The sequence below is a fragment of the Cyprinus carpio genome, chromosome B12 (assembly GCF_018340385.1).
Source record: "Cyprinus carpio isolate SPL01 chromosome B12, ASM1834038v1, whole genome shotgun sequence".
Taxonomy (NCBI): Eukaryota; Metazoa; Chordata; class Actinopteri; order Cypriniformes; family Cyprinidae; genus Cyprinus; species Cyprinus carpio.
Window position 1 is genome coordinate 21936578 of NC_056608.1, and position 16967 is coordinate 21953544.

A 16967-nucleotide genomic window follows, 5' to 3' on the forward strand; every position below is an offset into this window, starting at 1 on the left:
TTTTTAAATATTTTATTGAAAGAAGCCTCTGACGCTCAGCAAGGCTGCATTTATTTGATCAAAAATACAGTAAAAATATTAATATTGTGAAATATTACTACACCTTAAAATAATTGTTTTCTATTTGAATATATTTTAAAATGAAATTTATTCCTGTGACACAAAGCTGAATTTTAAGCATCATTATTCCTGTCTTCAGTGTCACATGATACTTCAGAATTTTGAAAATTATTTTCCCCCAGGATTATTTTTTTGTGTGTGTGTGTTTTTTTTTTTTTTTTTTTTTTGTGTGTATGTGTGTGTATATATATATATATATATATAGTAAAGATATATATATATATTAAATAGAAAGTTCAAAACAACAGCATTTGTTTTAAATAGAAATCTTTTGTAATGTTTTGATAATTTTATGCATCCTTGCTGAATAAATGTATTAATTTCTTTAAAATTTATCGAATCTTGATCCAAAAACCTTTGAATGTTAGTGTATAAGAAACACCACAAAGCTATTAATAGTCAGTCTTTAAATCTTTTTATACTGTCCTCAAACTACATAACCTTCAAAATGTTGTAAACTTTTAGTTATAACATTCAAAGTCTGTCTTCACAAACTTTCTTTATCTAGTTTATGATTTCACTGTAACAATAGCTGCTGTAACTATAGTATTCCGGTGTAGTTTTGTAATTTTGTTACATTTACAATTTCAGCCACAATGTTATTTTAAGTGGAAGAAGGGTGATACAGTATATAATTTCTTATAATCTAGAATGTATGAAGTTGTCATGTATTACCGGAGTCCACTGAGCCACATGGCACCGTTTCCTGCTTTCTGGAAGAGCTACGACCAAAGAATGAAGGCTAAAGAAAAAAATAAAAATAAAAATAAAAACTGAACATGGGAACAAAAACAAATGACAAAAAACAACACAACGGAACAAAGAGGAGAGAATAAATTAAACATTACATTTAGACTTGAGATAAAAACATTATTGGAGAAGATGATTGTGCTGACCTTGACATAAAATGATAGATGAGTGCTCTATATGATTACCTTTTCTTCTAGTTCCTTTATCTGCCTCTTCTGGGCCTCTATCCATTCTTCCAGCTCTTTTATTCTCTGTTGAGACAGGAAAAAAAGATCAGTCAGTAGCCACAGTAACAAAAGGCTAAAACTAAATACTGACGCTTTATAGTCACTGCAGAATAAGAAGTGTTTGTCTGTGTAAAAGATCATGCCATGATGCTAGAAATAGTTAAATGGTTATTTATACATTATATATGTGATTAAATGACCAGAATGAATACGAGACCAGTTAGTACTGATTTAGCATTTTAATCTCTTTAATATCTCTTTCACTTATATTTTCTAGAAGTACATACCACTTGAGCATGTTGTAGCAGTTCCATCCTCTCTCTGAGTATCTGCGCATCTCTCTCTCGTAATTCACTCAAGACCTGCCTCTTCCACTGATCCACAGCCTCTCTCAGCGAATCACGGTCCTGCTCGGTCAGCAGCTCGGACACCTTCCCACCCGTCTCCTCCTGCTGCAAAGCGTCAAACAGCATCGCCTCCAACTCAAGGATGCGCTGAGAGAAACACAGAGGGGTGTGGGCCAGAGATGGCATGCATTCACCACCAGGGGGCACAAGAGGGCAGAACTGCATCTCACAATAGAGTCAAACTCCTCCGCAGTGCTCGAGAATAAAGCATATGGATTATTGGCCATGTGTTATCTGATGTACAGTCCTTACCTTGTGTGCATGGTCCAAAGACTGCTTTCTGTAGTCTAATTCCTCGTCTAAATATCCTTTTTGTTTGCCAAAGAGCTCTTCGGAGGAAAACGACAAGAGGAAATAATCGTTTTGATGCAAAAACACCACATTAACAAAAGTTATTCTGAATAGATTAGTGAGTGATATTATTTTTAGTATTATTTTTAAATTCTATATAAAAAAATGTAAGCCTGTTGTTAGAACCATTACTATTTATTCAAAAAGAGGATATATTTTATTCATGTTATTAATTATACCAACCCGACCAAATTACCATTACCTTATTGTCAGAAATAAAAGAAAATAAAAATTGTTAAGTATCTGTATATGCAATGGGAATCTAATAAGAATCACGAAAAATCAACAGTAAAATGTTTGGAATTTGGGGGAAAACTTGTTTATTTATAAACATTACACATAGTATGCTTACTTAATATCTTACTTATAACATTAGAATTTATTTCTAAATAATAACTTATTATTTTTTTTTATTTGGGGTAAAATAAGTAAGAAGAGCTTATGGGAATTAAAGTGTGTAATGCATTTAAATGCATTTACCTTTTCACTTTCAATGTCCAACATTTTCTGTTGTAATGCTGATTTGGTGACTTCAATTTGCTCTAACCACTGGACACAAGAGACATCAAAATACAGAAACATGAAAGAATCATTAAAACGGCATGAAATTAACATGAAATAAAAATAATAATAAAAAAACATACCTTCTCGGCTAACGTTAATACTGTTCTGGCATGAATAACCACCACTTGCTCCTCGTTGGTCAGATTCTGTGCGTGTCATCCAATGAAAAGATGAGACATCAGGGACAGAGATAGAGTATGCATGTGTACTAAACACACCGAGGCATGTGTTTAAACACACACATTTACATATGAAATCAACATACACTTACGGCGTTATCCCCCAGGATATCGAGTTTCTTCATCAGCTCTGTGATCACAATGTCCTGTGGTGTGAGAAAGACTTTAATTGAGAGATATTAAACCACAGATTCTCCTCCAGACATCAGCAGATTAGATCTGTGCTGGATCACAGGCAGTCTGTTACATGTTTGGACTGATATCAGTTCCATCTGAAAAACTAAATTGAAAACTGCTGAAAAAAATAAAATAAAAAAAATAATAATCAAGAAGACCTTTAAAATAATTAAAACCTATTCAAATATCTACAGTAAGAGTTGTTTTCCTTGGCACTGGTTTTCCTCATTGTCTGGATTTTTAGATGATTATTAACTTAAAATATATTTTTATTATAATAATATATAATATCTTTAAATATCATAATAGCGTTATCATCACGCTATGTGGGGTAAGTTGTTACTATAAGAATCTGCTGTTTATTTGAAAAGGCACACCATATCCGTATTTAAAATGTGTTATAATGTATAACGTACTATAATATACATTTTTTTTTTAAAGATTTAATAATATAATTCTGAAAACATAATAAATTAGTATAATATTAAAACATTTTTTAAATGAAATATAAAATTATATATAAATTAAAAAGGAAAAGAATATCTCTATTTAATTGTTATATGTAAGATTATCTAAAAAGCTTTCTTTCAAAAGATAGAACAATTATAAAAACATAAGGTAACAATATTAAATAATTATTTAATAAAATATAAAATGCTATGTAAAGCAAAATATGTCTGTATTTAAAAGGAGTTATATAGAGCATAATATAATAGCATTTCTTTTAAAAAGATTTTATAGGTTAAAAAATTGTGAAAACATAATAAGGTAATGAAATATTAAATAATTATTTAATAAAACAAAATTATATATATAAATATATATATATATATATATATATATATAATATATATATATATTATATATATATATATATATATATATATATATATATATATTATATAATAAAAAAAACAAAACACAACACACACACACACACACACACACACACACACACACACACACACACACACACACACACACACATATATATATAGTAAAAAGGTAAAACATATTTGTTTTTAAAATGTTGTGTTACATGTAGTATAATATAAAAATATTTATTTTAACAGCTTTCAGTAATTTTTTTTAAAAGGTTAAATCATTATTAATAAAATATAATACACTATGTATATAAAATATGTTATATGTAGGATAATATAAAAACAATTATTTTAAAAGATTTTTAAAGAAGTTTTTTTAATGAAGTTTTTTCTAAATAATTTTTTTTTATTAAGTAAAACTATGTAAAGTATATTTAGAAAATATTATTTATTAAAATTATTAAAATTAAATTAATAATTAATAATATATGAATTTGTTAATTATTAATTGTCCCCATTATGGAATTTTGAAAATTATATTTCATGCAGTGTGTAACACAGCTCTAAGTGAATGAAAACGTCCTAAGTTTTAAATTTGAAAGTGTATGAAGTTTTTTTTTATAAATTTAAAAAAAAATTGTCTCTCAAAAGAAAGAGTTGTCTCTGAATCAATGAAACGAGTCATTTTTAAAATGAATCCCAAGCCATTTCATGTTGACATCAACATGATTCAATCATTTGGGAGTCATTGTGAAAGTGAGGTAAAAATAACTGCATATTATTAGACAATGCAAGTGTTTTCTGACCTTGCATGAATGCCAGTCTGTTGTTGGGGACTCCCAAAACCAAAATATGAACCTTTCAATACCCATAATAGGAGCACTTTAAAATCTTATAGTTACATAATACAACTTCCAACATGTGACAATAAGCCCTGGTCTCTCAATGGAGACATGAGGCATATGGTTCAGAGCAACTCACAGTAACACCCTCTGCCTCACAGTACAACTGCAGGGGACTCGTGCCCTCAGCAAAGTGGATATTCTGGAAGTTTATGGCTGGAGATCTTCTCTCTCTTTCCTGAAGGAAAAAAAAGAGCAACATTATTATTCTTCTGTTCCTGTAGGTTAAATCTGTGTCTGACACACTTACAAGCACTTGACACATTCTGGAGTAGAAAGATATTCAAGTCAGACTCACTTCAAGTTCAAGAATTCTGAACTCCAGGAGTTCGTTTTGGTCTTTTGCATCCTGAATTTCATTTTTCAGTCGCGTCTCCTCCGTGTCCATATTTTTAATCTAGGAACAAAAAACACAAAGTGTGGAGTAAAAAAAAAAAAGAAAAAAAAAAAGACATCTGACAGGAAAACTGTCTGTGAAACAAATGAGCTGCATTCACTGCCTGAAATCGGCTTCGTGAAATTAATTAAAACCACCGCTGAACTACTGAAAGAGGGTCATTTTGGGGTCATTCCTATAATCCGGTGCCTTTGTAACTTGAATAAAGAAGCCTTCTTTGTCTTTACACACAGTTTTCCCAAAGTCATACAGGTCAAACTTTAAAAGCTTAAACTGAGTTATTAATAAAAAAAAAACATGCTCTGATTGTGATATTAGTCTTCTATCAGTCTGATGAACATGAACGTCACCCACCTTTTCTACAAGCTCTTGGTTGCGTTTATACAAAGCTTGTTTCTCCTCAATCCACTTCATATCCTGAAAAATGCATATAATATGACAAAATTCAATGCTAGCAGATCTTATCAAGTAAAATCCTCTCCAACACTCTCCCAGACTTCATCTCTGATCCCAGAACAATTTCAGCTGCGCATGTACCACTCACAGCTCAGACTGATGTATGACCAGCCCTGCTCTCTAGCCGGCTTTCACATTCTCTTCACTCACAGAATATATGGGATTACTTTAAGGGTTGTCATCATGTGTGTGTGTGTGTTGCCACAAAATAAACCTCGATTTAGACTACAAGTGGCCCTCGGGTGGAAAAAAATATAAAGAAAAAAAATTAAGCAGAGATTCAAAGACTGCTGGAAAGTTATATTTAAAGTTATAAAATTATATTTCTTTCAATGGGGTCTGAAAGTTACAGAACAAAAGTTTTGGTTCGCTTTGTATTACATTCTGGATCCTTTACAGTGAATGGGTGCCGTCAGAATTAGAGTCCAAACAGCTGATAAACACATCACAACAATCCACAAGTAATCCACACCACTCCAGTCCAACAGTTAACATCTTGTTAAGTGAAATGTTGTATGTTTATAAGAAACAAATCACTTGTGGACTATTGTTTTGTTTTTATCAGCTGTTTGGACTCTCATTCTGATGGCACCCATTAAGTACAGAGGATCCACTGGTGAGCAAGTAGCATACTGCTAAATTTCTCTGAATCTGTTCCAATGAAGAAACAAACTCTTCTACATGTTTCTTTAATGGAATTATGCAAGTACAACTGTGCTAAATGTTATTTTGGAGTTCTAATGGTAACAGTGCTGGTGTTTTACCTGTCCCTGATGACTTAGAACACACTCCAGATCTGCTATTCTGGTCTGGTACCGGATCAGTTCGGCCTGAAGCTGCTCTCGAGTCTAAAACAGACAAACAATTATAATTTTTGCACATCTGTAAAGAAAAAGAAGAAAATAAATGCCATTTGTAAACCACTTTACTTTTTGTGTATTTGAGTAAACTATTATATTCAATTAAGAAACAAATGTAGGGCGGGACTTGATTTTAATTTTCAGAGTTATTATGATGTTACTCACAAGGGTGCATTTCATTTTAATGAAACAATTACAATGATCAAACATCTTGTTCTTTACAATAATGTGGTCTGTTTTTATTTCATGTTAATGTTTATTTCTTTTTATTTTTTTTTGTCTGTCTTTAAAAGTTAAACTAGGAACAATATGGGGTGGTGGGAGCAAATGTTTTGTGAATCTGGATTTTGTACCAAAGAGATATTATTACAGAAATGTAGACCAAGTGACCAGCAAAATGTCCTGTCACTCGTTGTGGTCAAAAAAGCTTGACACTCTATTGCATTTGCTGGTTATGACACTATATTGCATGAAGAATCAAATTCATATAATGAACTATACAGCCATCTGTTAATAGCTGAGATGTTGCTGTTCAAGTGAGTGAATATAAATGTTTCATGGCTGGGATGTTTAAATGATTTACCTTGAGCTCCTTCTCTGCATCAAACGTTCCTCCCACCTGCTCCTGCAGGAGCGCGTAAGCTCGCTGAAGAGCCTGATACTCCATCGTCAGCTGACGGAAGCGCAGCTCAGTCTCCTCCTTAAGCATTCCCTGAGCACAGAGAGACGACAGGTTTACGGTCATAGTTTACAGAGACACACAAACACAGCCAAACACACACGCACCTCTTCGAGGTCATCGTCTGGCGTGCAGGGTGTTCGGTCTGTGTGGTAGGAAATAGAGGAGCCGTCCGAGTCTATAGAGCCTTCCTCATCATAGCCAAAAAACGTCTCCACCACCGGCTATGAAGAGAATGAGAGAAAAAGAAATATAATAATAAAATAAATAATGATGTAAAAAAATCAAAATTAGCTCAAATTTAAAATAGCAACAAATACTTACAGAGAAAATAGGTTTATATTCTTCAAAAAATATATAATCTAAATATATTTCTTGATCGTTTCTGTGAGATCCACAGTGTTAATGTTCATTGTTTCGTAAATTAATATATTTAAAAAACAAAAAACAAATAAAACATCACTAGGATTAATCAATGGTGCAGTGGTGCTTAATCATAAAATGACAACACTATATAATAATTATATTTTTAGTACTAATATAAAAATAAATGCATATTTAATGCATGATTAAATTATATCAGTCAGTCAATAAAATATAAACAAACAAAACCTTAAATAATATTTTAAAATAAATGTTTCATACATAAAACATGATAATAAAATAAATGCATAATCCATGCATAATTATTAAAAGTATATGATTAGCGAAACTAAACAAAATATAAGCAAATATAAAAAAAATGAAATAATGCAACATTTCAAGCAAATATTCTATACACACTATGATTATAAAAAGAAATGTATAATTAATCTTAAAATGCATAATCATGAATAATGCAATGTATAAGGAAATAGTATATAAGATTAAGACATTACAGAATTATGCAGTAATGTAAAATAATAATGTTTTTATTTTATTCTTTTGATTTTTTTTTTTTTATATTATTATTAATGGGAAAACTACTTTATAAAAGGCCTTGTTGTTGTTTTTACTTTGCCAGAATGTTTGTGATTTTTTTCACCTTCATGCTTTTACGTGCACTTCTTTAAAAAAAAAAAAAAGTGTGTTTACAATGAATGGTGCATGCATAGTTCAGTCCTGATGTCTGCGTACCCTACAGGTTCTGAAGGGCTTCTTCCTGCGTAGGCTGTCCTGTCTCCTGTATCTCAGCAGCATGTCTCTCTCCTGAGAAACAAGATCAAAACAAGATTAAATTAAAGAACAAAACACATGAACTTGCATCACATTCTCTGTCATACATAAACATCTCATTTCTATTCTAAGTACAAGGTGCTGTTTCCACTACACTTCCAGTTTTACAGAAAAAAAGGAATGCATGCTGCTGTATTTACATTATGTCTGAACCTCACATACAGTACATTACTCACTCATTTCAGATGCTAATTTCATTCACCCTTTGAGAAAACTGATATTTTCGCAGACATTTTCATCTGGGTTTTGTTAGGTATCATGTACTGTGCTCATATGCAAAAACATATTTTAGCATTTCAAAGTGTGAATATTTCCCAGAAGCAAAATGACTCACTATCACACTCTTCACGTATCCAGCGGTTTCCAGCGCCTGGAAATGAAAACAGACCGATCAGAGAACAGCAAGACACAGTTTGCATGTATAATTACTTTTAGAAAATTGACCCCATGTAATTGAATTCCTAATTGTGGCTTTCAAAATACTTTCTTGTGCATCAATGTGAGAAGAAATGCTGATACCTTGGACAGTTCGTCGATTATGTTCTGTTGTTCCAGCACTTGAAGTCTGAGAAACTCAATCTCTCTTTCCTCTTGACTCTGATCAAGATCGTTCAGAGAACTGGGCCGGCGAATCGTCTCAGCCTTCTCTCGCTGCGAAACAAAACATCAAGTGACCGGATGTGTGCACAGAGACTGCGGACAGATAATTACTCATGTCTGAGGAGCTGTCATAATGATCAGATCATTTAGACACAAGCAGTAACAAGGCGGTGCACTTGCTTGATGCTGAACGACTCAACTGACAAATTCTTTACATGCAAACACGGCCATGTTACATAAAGATGCTTCAGTATTCAAAGCTAATGTTTTATGCACTTCATCTGAAAAGACTACTTCAGTATCAAACATATATAAACAGGTTTATGCAGTAGAATAGGCAGATGGATGCTTCTTTTGTCTAGGGAATCAATCAAAATAATAGTAATGTGCCTGAGCTGGAAATAGCCAATTATGTCTAATGACAGTGAAGCAGTTGTTGGATAAAAATTGATCAAAACAGAACTGGCTCGACCAGCCCCCTCAGTATGCATTTACTGCAATAACTACATTTCCAAGAGGAATCATTTTGATTTGTTTTTTTTTTTTTTGCAAAAGAGCAGGTGCATTTACTTAATACAAGCAATAAGACTGCATTAGCAAACAAAATACTGATGCCTTCAGGATAAGTTGGGGGCAGCAGGATTTATTATTTAAAAAAGGAAACATTAAATTGATGAAATGGAACAGTGAAGACTTCTGTAATGTTACAAATGATTTTAAATTCAAATAAATGCTTTTTTTTATTATTATTCAAAGTATCCTGAATGTATCAAGGTTTCCAGTAAAATACTAAGCAGCTCAACTGTTTTCAACATTGACAATAATAAGAGATGCATAGAAATGTATAATCAGTATATTAGAATGATATCTGGAGGATCATGTGACACTGAAGACTGGAGTAATGATGCAGAAAATTCAGCTTTGAATCACAGGAACAAATTATATTTTAAAAGATTTAATAATATTTCACAGTATGTCTGTTTTTATTCTCTAATTGTGACCCTGGAGCAGAAAAGCAGTCATAAGTAGCACAGGTATATTAGTAGCAATAGCCAACAATACATTGTATGGGTCAAAATTATTCATTTTTCCTTTATGCCAAAAATCATTAGGATATTAAGTAAAGATCAAGTTTCATGAAGATATTTTGTAAAATTCCAACCGTACATATATCAAAACTTAATTTTTGATAAGTAATTGCAATTGACACTTAAAATTGACACTTATGACTGGTTTTGTGATCCAGGGTCACATTTTTGATCAAACAAATGCAGCCTTGGTGAGTATACAACATCTGTTTAAAAAAATAAAATAAATAATCTTAACAACCCAACGCTTTTGGTAGTTTGGATTTCATTTAACTGTTTTAATCAACATCAGTATTTTAAGAATTGAAATTAAAAAGGGCTCATACTATGCAAATACAGATATGTTCACTTCATTACCATTTCAATGTTCTCCTGAGTGACAAAGTGCACTTTGTTCTCCATGCGTCTCAATGCATGAGCCAGCTCTTCATTCTTGTGGCTGAGACGCCTGTTCTTGTCCAGTAATGGCTTATACTGGCTCTCCGCTTCACGGAGACGCTTTAACTGGGCACAAACACACAGAAACAGAGGGTAACTAAAAAAATTTGAGGTGGCAAAAGCATGCAGTAACCCTAAATAATATTTAAATACTTAAGTATGCATGAATATCGTTCCTTTAGGAAGGACGGCTATACTAGTATTGATTTCAGAAAATACTTTTACAAATAAAACCTGCAAAGTTACTTATTTTGAACACAACACAATCTTTCAAAATGGGATCAAAGTTGGAAAATTTTATTAGTATTGATTTCAGAAAATACTTTTAAAAATAATATTTCAAAATGGGATCAGAGTTGGAAAATTTGTTTAAGACCTAAAATCTGTATTGTTGGTGAAATTGAATTGATTGTTGAGGACTGTATTGAGTGGTAAACTGAGTCTTAACCATTGCTGAAGGTTTGAGCTGCCATGTTTAAATCACTCTGTCTCTATATTGATCTATAAGACTGTCCGGGCTGAGAGGAGGAAACACTGAAGTCATTCATCACTGCTCACCACCATTACAGCGAACATTCACACTATTACATAACACATAGAAAGGCAAAAACACTCTTTAATACGGTATGATATTACAGTAAACATAATACAGATGACACACACTACATATACAGTATGTGCCCTTTTGTGCCCAAAGCAATCACTATTTGGAAAAGAAAATTTAAAATTACTTATAGCCATTTTTTAAGAAGGCTGAATTAGTTTTTGGAGAAAAGTAAACAAAAAATAGATAGATAGATAGATAGATAGATCTATAACAAATAAATAAATAAGTAAATGTATAAAGATTTTTACCATAACAATAAATTAAAACAGAACAAATATAATATAAAATAAAATGAATCTTTTTACCATGAAGTAAAATATTAAATATTTTTCCCATAACAATAAAATACAAAATAAATAAATATTTTAGCAAAACAATAAACAGAAAAGATAACAGAAAATAAATATTTTGCCATATATATATAAAATAAAAAAAATAATAATAATAAAAGAAAATTTCACACTTGCCCAGACTCACCAGTTCATTGCGTTCCTCCGACAGCAGTGCATTGCGGTCTTCTAGTTTGCGGATAATTGCACTCAGTTCTGCGATTTTCAGTTGGAAACGTCGAGCGTCTTTCTCATCCAACTGCTGCATCTGGAAAACAAACCAACTGCAGGTAACTGGAAAAAACACTCGTCATTCGTACATTTTTTTTAATGTTGATCAATCAATCAATCAATCTATCTATCTATCTATCTATCTATCTATCTATCTATCTATCTATCTATCTATCTATCTATCTATCGGATATTATATTTATCAATCTATCTATCTATTTTTTTTTTTTTTTTTTTTATCTATCTATCTATCAAACTGCAAGGCTTCCTTAAACATCTCTGACAAACATCAAAGTCTTGATATATATACACTTTTTATTTATTTTATTTCAATTCCATTTGGTGTTGCTGTATTTAGGAAATATTCCATTATGTCAGGTAACCGTAGAAACAGTCGGAGGAGGGAATAGAGTCAGAGTGCTCTGGCGTGGCCACATCTGACAAAGAGCTGAAAGGTCACTGATCAAATCCAGCTTTTCTCCTGCAGAGAAAATGAAAGCAGCAGCTCCACCACAGCAGAAGCAGACATCAAACCCACCCACAGCAACACAAATACAGCCAGAGACACGGATGTTCTGCTGCTGGGAAACAAGCCTCGGATAGAAACGCAAGACTGAACGTGTGAATACCAAGTGTGTGCATCCATGCGTTTCCTGATATGTGGGAAAGATCACACTCACGCTCTCACCTTCAGCTGTCTGCTCTCTGCTGCCTGATGACAGAGTAAAATGCCCATCTCACAGCTAAATCTATTTTTATAACTGTATATTTATATCATTATATATTTTACTAAACAACCCTAGGAGAGTTTAAACTCATTGGAGTTATAATTTTTTAAACATTAGTTTGCTGCCACACAGCTGCTTTAAGACTAAACAATGATTTTCTTAGTACAATTAATATGTTGATACACCACACAGGTGAAACAAGTCTGTTATACAGCGCTCAAATTATATTATATATTTTTAAATAATTATATTATTTGTCAAGGATGCATTATATTAATTAAAAGTGACAGTAAAGATACTTATCAAGTTACAAAAATTGCTATTTCAAATAAATGTTGTTCTTTCTGAAAGAATACTAAAAAAAGAATATTCAGCTTGATGAATGTATCTTGAGCAGCAAATCAGCATATTAGGATGATTTCTGAAGGATCCTGAGACACTGAAGACTAAAGTAATGATGCTGAAAATTCAGCTTTGCATCACAGAAATAAATTACATTTGAAAGTATATTCAACTAGAAACAGATATTTTAAATTGTAATAATATTTTAAATAATTGTAAATACTATTAAATTGCAACAAATGATAAAGAGCTGCTTTAAAACTAACACTGCTTCTCTCAGTAAGTTAATTTCACGATACACTAGATCTGTTGTTATGTGTATTATAGAGCTTTAATTTCTTTTGTGGAATTTATAAAAAATTAAAAACTAGACAAAATATATATATTAATAATAAACATAATACATAATAGACATAATAAACAAGACATATATATATATTATATATATATATATATATATATATATATACCCAATTTCTATATATATATATAGATATATATATATATATATTCCTACCCAATTTCTGTAGCTCAATAAGAAGCCTGGTGCAATCCCAAGAAACACAATTCCTTAAATGAAATTTAAGCTGCTTTGGATGAAATCCACTGTAAAGACTACGGATATTACAAGTTTCTTTGTAAGACTACAGAGAAAGATTTAAAATAGAATATATGGCAAACCAAACAGGCCCTTATTCAAGTCACAGCAGGAGACTCTGCAAATAAAGTTGTTTTAAATACATTTTTTATCATGTGTGCAGGGAAATGAATAAAAGCTCAAACCTAACAAGCACAAAGCCAAAACTGCCAGGCATTTGGCATTTAGAAATACAGAAGCTCATGCTATTAATGGTTTATTTAGGTGCAGAATATTAAGTTCAATTAAGACAATGATTATGGTAATGTTGTGTTTGGTTTGATCTTTCTTATACAAACATTACTAACATAGTGAATAGAAACAATATGCATTAAGAAGTTACTGCTGTTAATGAAAATCTGTCACTAATGTCAATAGAGGAGTTTGCGCAGGCAGTAAGAGGTGTAATAATGTGTGATGTAGGAAAGAACGGGACATTAGAGTCATGCTGTCAAGTGCGGGGATCCCGGGACAGATCTGTGTTTACTCCAGCAGATGAAACAAGCAGCTGGATCAGCAATATTTTCCTCAAACCCAGATCTATTATATTCATTGAACCTTTGCACAAAACTGTATTTACAATTACAACCTGTCAATTAATCAAACACCTTTTTAAGGGCCATACTGCACACTTTTTATAATATTTTCTTTTTCTTGAACTCAAACAAGGACAGTCTGCAGTGTATAAAGTTAATACCACATGCACATTAATGACCTTTTTGATGTTCTTACTGTAGATTGATTGGAATAAAAATCTTTTTAAAGGTTCTTCAAGGACTGATGCTGAATAACAGCATAGCTGATAAATATTAAACAGTAAAGTGCAACAGTCATTGACCACTTTTCCTATCGCCTTTGTTTCTGTAAGTGTTTTTCCCCTTTATTTTCTCCGTAGGCATTTCAAATATTTCCAATAAAAAATATAAGCCATTAACCCAAAACTAACCAGCTCCAAAATGAGTAACAAAAACAATGTTTTTGAAAGAGTATCCTATGCAAACCAAGGCTGTTAAAAAATACAGAAAAAACAGTAATATTGTGAAATATTATTACAATTTGATATAATTATTTTCTATTTGAATATATTTTTAAATGTAATTTAATCCTGTGATGGTAAAGCTGAGATTTCAGCATCATTACTCCAGTTTTCATTGTCAAATGATGCTTAAAAATCATTTTAATATGCTGATTTGCTGGTTCTTTAATTAACAGATACCTTTTGTAACATTATAAATGTCTTTACTGTTCATTGAATGGGTTTTTTGATTAATAAAAGTATTAATTTCTTTCAAACAAAACAAAACAAAACACAAAACACAAAACACAAAACAAAACAAAACAAAACAAAACAAAACAAAACAAAACAAAAAAAACAAAAACAAAATCTGTCTTGGAGACTTTACATGTTATTGCTCAAAAGCAGTTTATGGAGAATATGAATGAGACTTTTTGAAAACAGACTGTTGTGCTTTATTTTGCTCTAAATCTGGGTTGAGGAAAACGGATCCGAGCAGGTGAGCAGAATGAAAGCAGAAGTGCAGCAAGCGGCGAGGTTTAGTAATGAAGGAGAGGTGCTTACAGGGTTAGCTGTGTTCTCTGCTGCGTCCCCTGCAGTGGGTAAATAAGGGCCCTCTCGTCTGGGGCTGGAGTCTCGCAGCAGGGCCAGCTGAGTGTCTACAGCCTGTTTCTGCTGCTGTAGTTTCCACGTGTGGCCCGCCTGAGCGCTGAGCTCTCTCTCCAGCCCACAGACAGCACGCTCCTTTAGTTTAATCTCATCCATCTACAGGACAGAACACAGCAGAGTCACACACATTCTGCCTTAAACGGGACACAGTCGCAGTAAGTATATATAAAACATGACCGGCAGACCGCAGGAGGAAACACAGTTACCACGTTCACTCAGGACAGAAAATCACACAGCAGTCCAGGGTTATTTTATAATCACGGAGATATTGTTATAGACTTGATTTTGAATTAGTTTTTATTTTTATATTTTCCATTTTAGTTAGTTTTAGCATTTTTAATATACTACAAATATATATAGAACTAATAATATAAATATATATATATGTATATATATATATATCTATATATATATATCCTTAAATCGTATATATTCTTTTGTTTTGTCTTCATAGAATATTTTTATTAATTTTAAGTTTTTACTGTCAGTAAAAAAGGAAAGGAATTTTTTTGGTACATCTAAACTATGATTCACTAAGGATTAACTATGATATCAAAAATGAGACATTTTTAAATGTCATGAATATTGTCCTCCTTTGGCAACTATCTGAGCTCAATACACACACACAGCACACACACGGGAACAACACCCACATACAATAACAGCTGGAGGACCAATGTTTCTTATTAGGTATTTCAAGTAACAGAATTTTTATAGTTTATTAATGTAATTCATTAAGTCATTCATCCCCCCTAGGAACCATTCCCCCATTTAGTATGCTATTTTAGTAAATCAAAGAAAACTAAATGAAAATAAGAAAAATGTTGCCTTGGTGACTAGCTGACAAAAAATAAGAATAATGATGATATATTCCATATATTATATTCCATAAACATATGGAATATAATATATGGGATATAGGCCCTTTTCCCAGCTTATTCCAATAATATATAATCCAGTATCACAGAATGGGCTTTTTTTATTTTCTTTTTATGGTTTAAGTTTTAATCATTGGTCTATTTTTATTTGCATCTTTATTTCCCAAAATCCATAAACATGTCCTGTACAGGTTTATATGGGACCAAGGCTCATTTTTATGGATTTTTTCAGATTTTTTTTTTTTTTTTTTAGAACATCACGCCATGTAACTTACATGAAAATGAACCCAAAAGCGCTCAGTACAATACTCTGATGGTATCGGGGGTTGCAAGAATATGGCATTAGTTTAATGGTTTAGTCTAGGGCCACCATCAATGCTGGAAAGGTTTATCCAAGCTCTAGGAACAACATGCTGACCATCCAAACGTCGTCTCTTTCACACCGACCTTGCTTTTCCAACATGATTAGACTGTTTTTACTAATCATTACAACATCACATGGCTGTGTAGAAGAAGATACAGGTACTGAATATGGCCAGCCTGCAGGCCCCCAGACTTTCACGTCACCATAGACAACAGTTGGCCCTCATAAAGAGGAAGATGCGACAAAGAAGACCTAAGACAGTTGAGCAACTAGAAGCCTGTATTAGACAAGAATGGGACAACATTTCCTATTCCTATACTTGAGCAATTGTCTCACTCAGTCCCCAGACGTATATAATATATAGGAATATATATACAGTATAAATATGAATATGTACCAACTTTTTGAGATGTGTTGATGCCATGGATATAAAATACTTATTTTTTTCCCTTAAAATGATACATTAATCTCAGTTTAAACATTATATCATCTATGTTGTATATGAATAAATATGATATTTGAAACTTACACATCATTGCATTCATTCCACAACACAGTGTCCCAACTTTTTATATCGGGTTATATACACTACAGTGTCCCAACTTTTTTGGAATCGGGTTTGTATATATACATATATAAGTGCACCTTTAAGATTTATTTCCAAAAGCTGTCAATGGGGAAGAACTCATTTTAATACCTAAAGTGTACATATTAGTACCTTTTGAACAGTTTCAGCGGTCTTTTTTTTCTTTTTCTTAGATTGCATAAATGGTATAAAGTATAGGAGTCAACATGCAACATAAATCCTTGTAAAAGTGCTTCTACACACCTACACAACCTGTAGAGAATCAGGCGTTTCTGTGCTATTGGATGTGTTCTGACACTCAGAGCACGCACCACGTCTTTAGGAACAAAGTGATCCCATCGAACTTG

At 32.3% G+C, this 16967-nt stretch overlaps 1 protein-coding gene across 15 annotated transcripts in view; it reads right to left on the reverse strand.

The window, feature by feature from the left end:
* Window positions 1–16967, reverse strand: part of LOC109107573 (janus kinase and microtubule-interacting protein 3-like) — a 40940-nt gene that overhangs the window by 215 nt on the left and 23758 nt on the right. Inside the window, exons 6-24 of one of the 15 annotated variants that reach the window (XM_042735955.1) lie at window positions 14688–14888; window positions 11319–11432; window positions 10154–10300; window positions 8628–8759; window positions 8443–8478; window positions 8010–8081; window positions 7001–7117; window positions 6798–6926; window positions 6119–6202; window positions 5253–5315; window positions 4800–4898; window positions 4581–4679; window positions 2691–2744; window positions 2500–2565; window positions 2336–2404; window positions 1757–1834; window positions 1385–1591; window positions 1056–1121; window positions 796–862 (exon numbers count right to left, since the gene is read on the reverse strand). In XM_042735955.1, the coding sequence (XP_042591889.1) occupies window positions 796–862; window positions 1056–1121; window positions 1385–1591; window positions 1757–1834; window positions 2336–2404; window positions 2500–2565; window positions 2691–2744; window positions 4581–4679; window positions 4800–4898; window positions 5253–5315; window positions 6119–6202; window positions 6798–6926; window positions 7001–7117; window positions 8010–8081; window positions 8443–8478; window positions 8628–8759; window positions 10154–10300; window positions 11319–11432; window positions 14688–14888 (1900 nt within the window). Of the gene's footprint in view, window positions 1–795; window positions 894–1055; window positions 1122–1384; window positions 1592–1756; window positions 1835–2335; window positions 2405–2499; window positions 2566–2684; window positions 2745–4580; window positions 4680–4799; window positions 4899–5252; window positions 5316–6118; window positions 6203–6797; window positions 6927–7000; window positions 7118–8009; window positions 8082–8442; window positions 8479–8627; window positions 8760–10153; window positions 10301–11318; window positions 11439–14687; window positions 14889–16967 lie in introns of all 15 variants that reach the window. The other 14 variants (XM_042735964.1, XM_042735954.1, XM_042735963.1 and 11 more) reach the window with 14 other exon arrangements.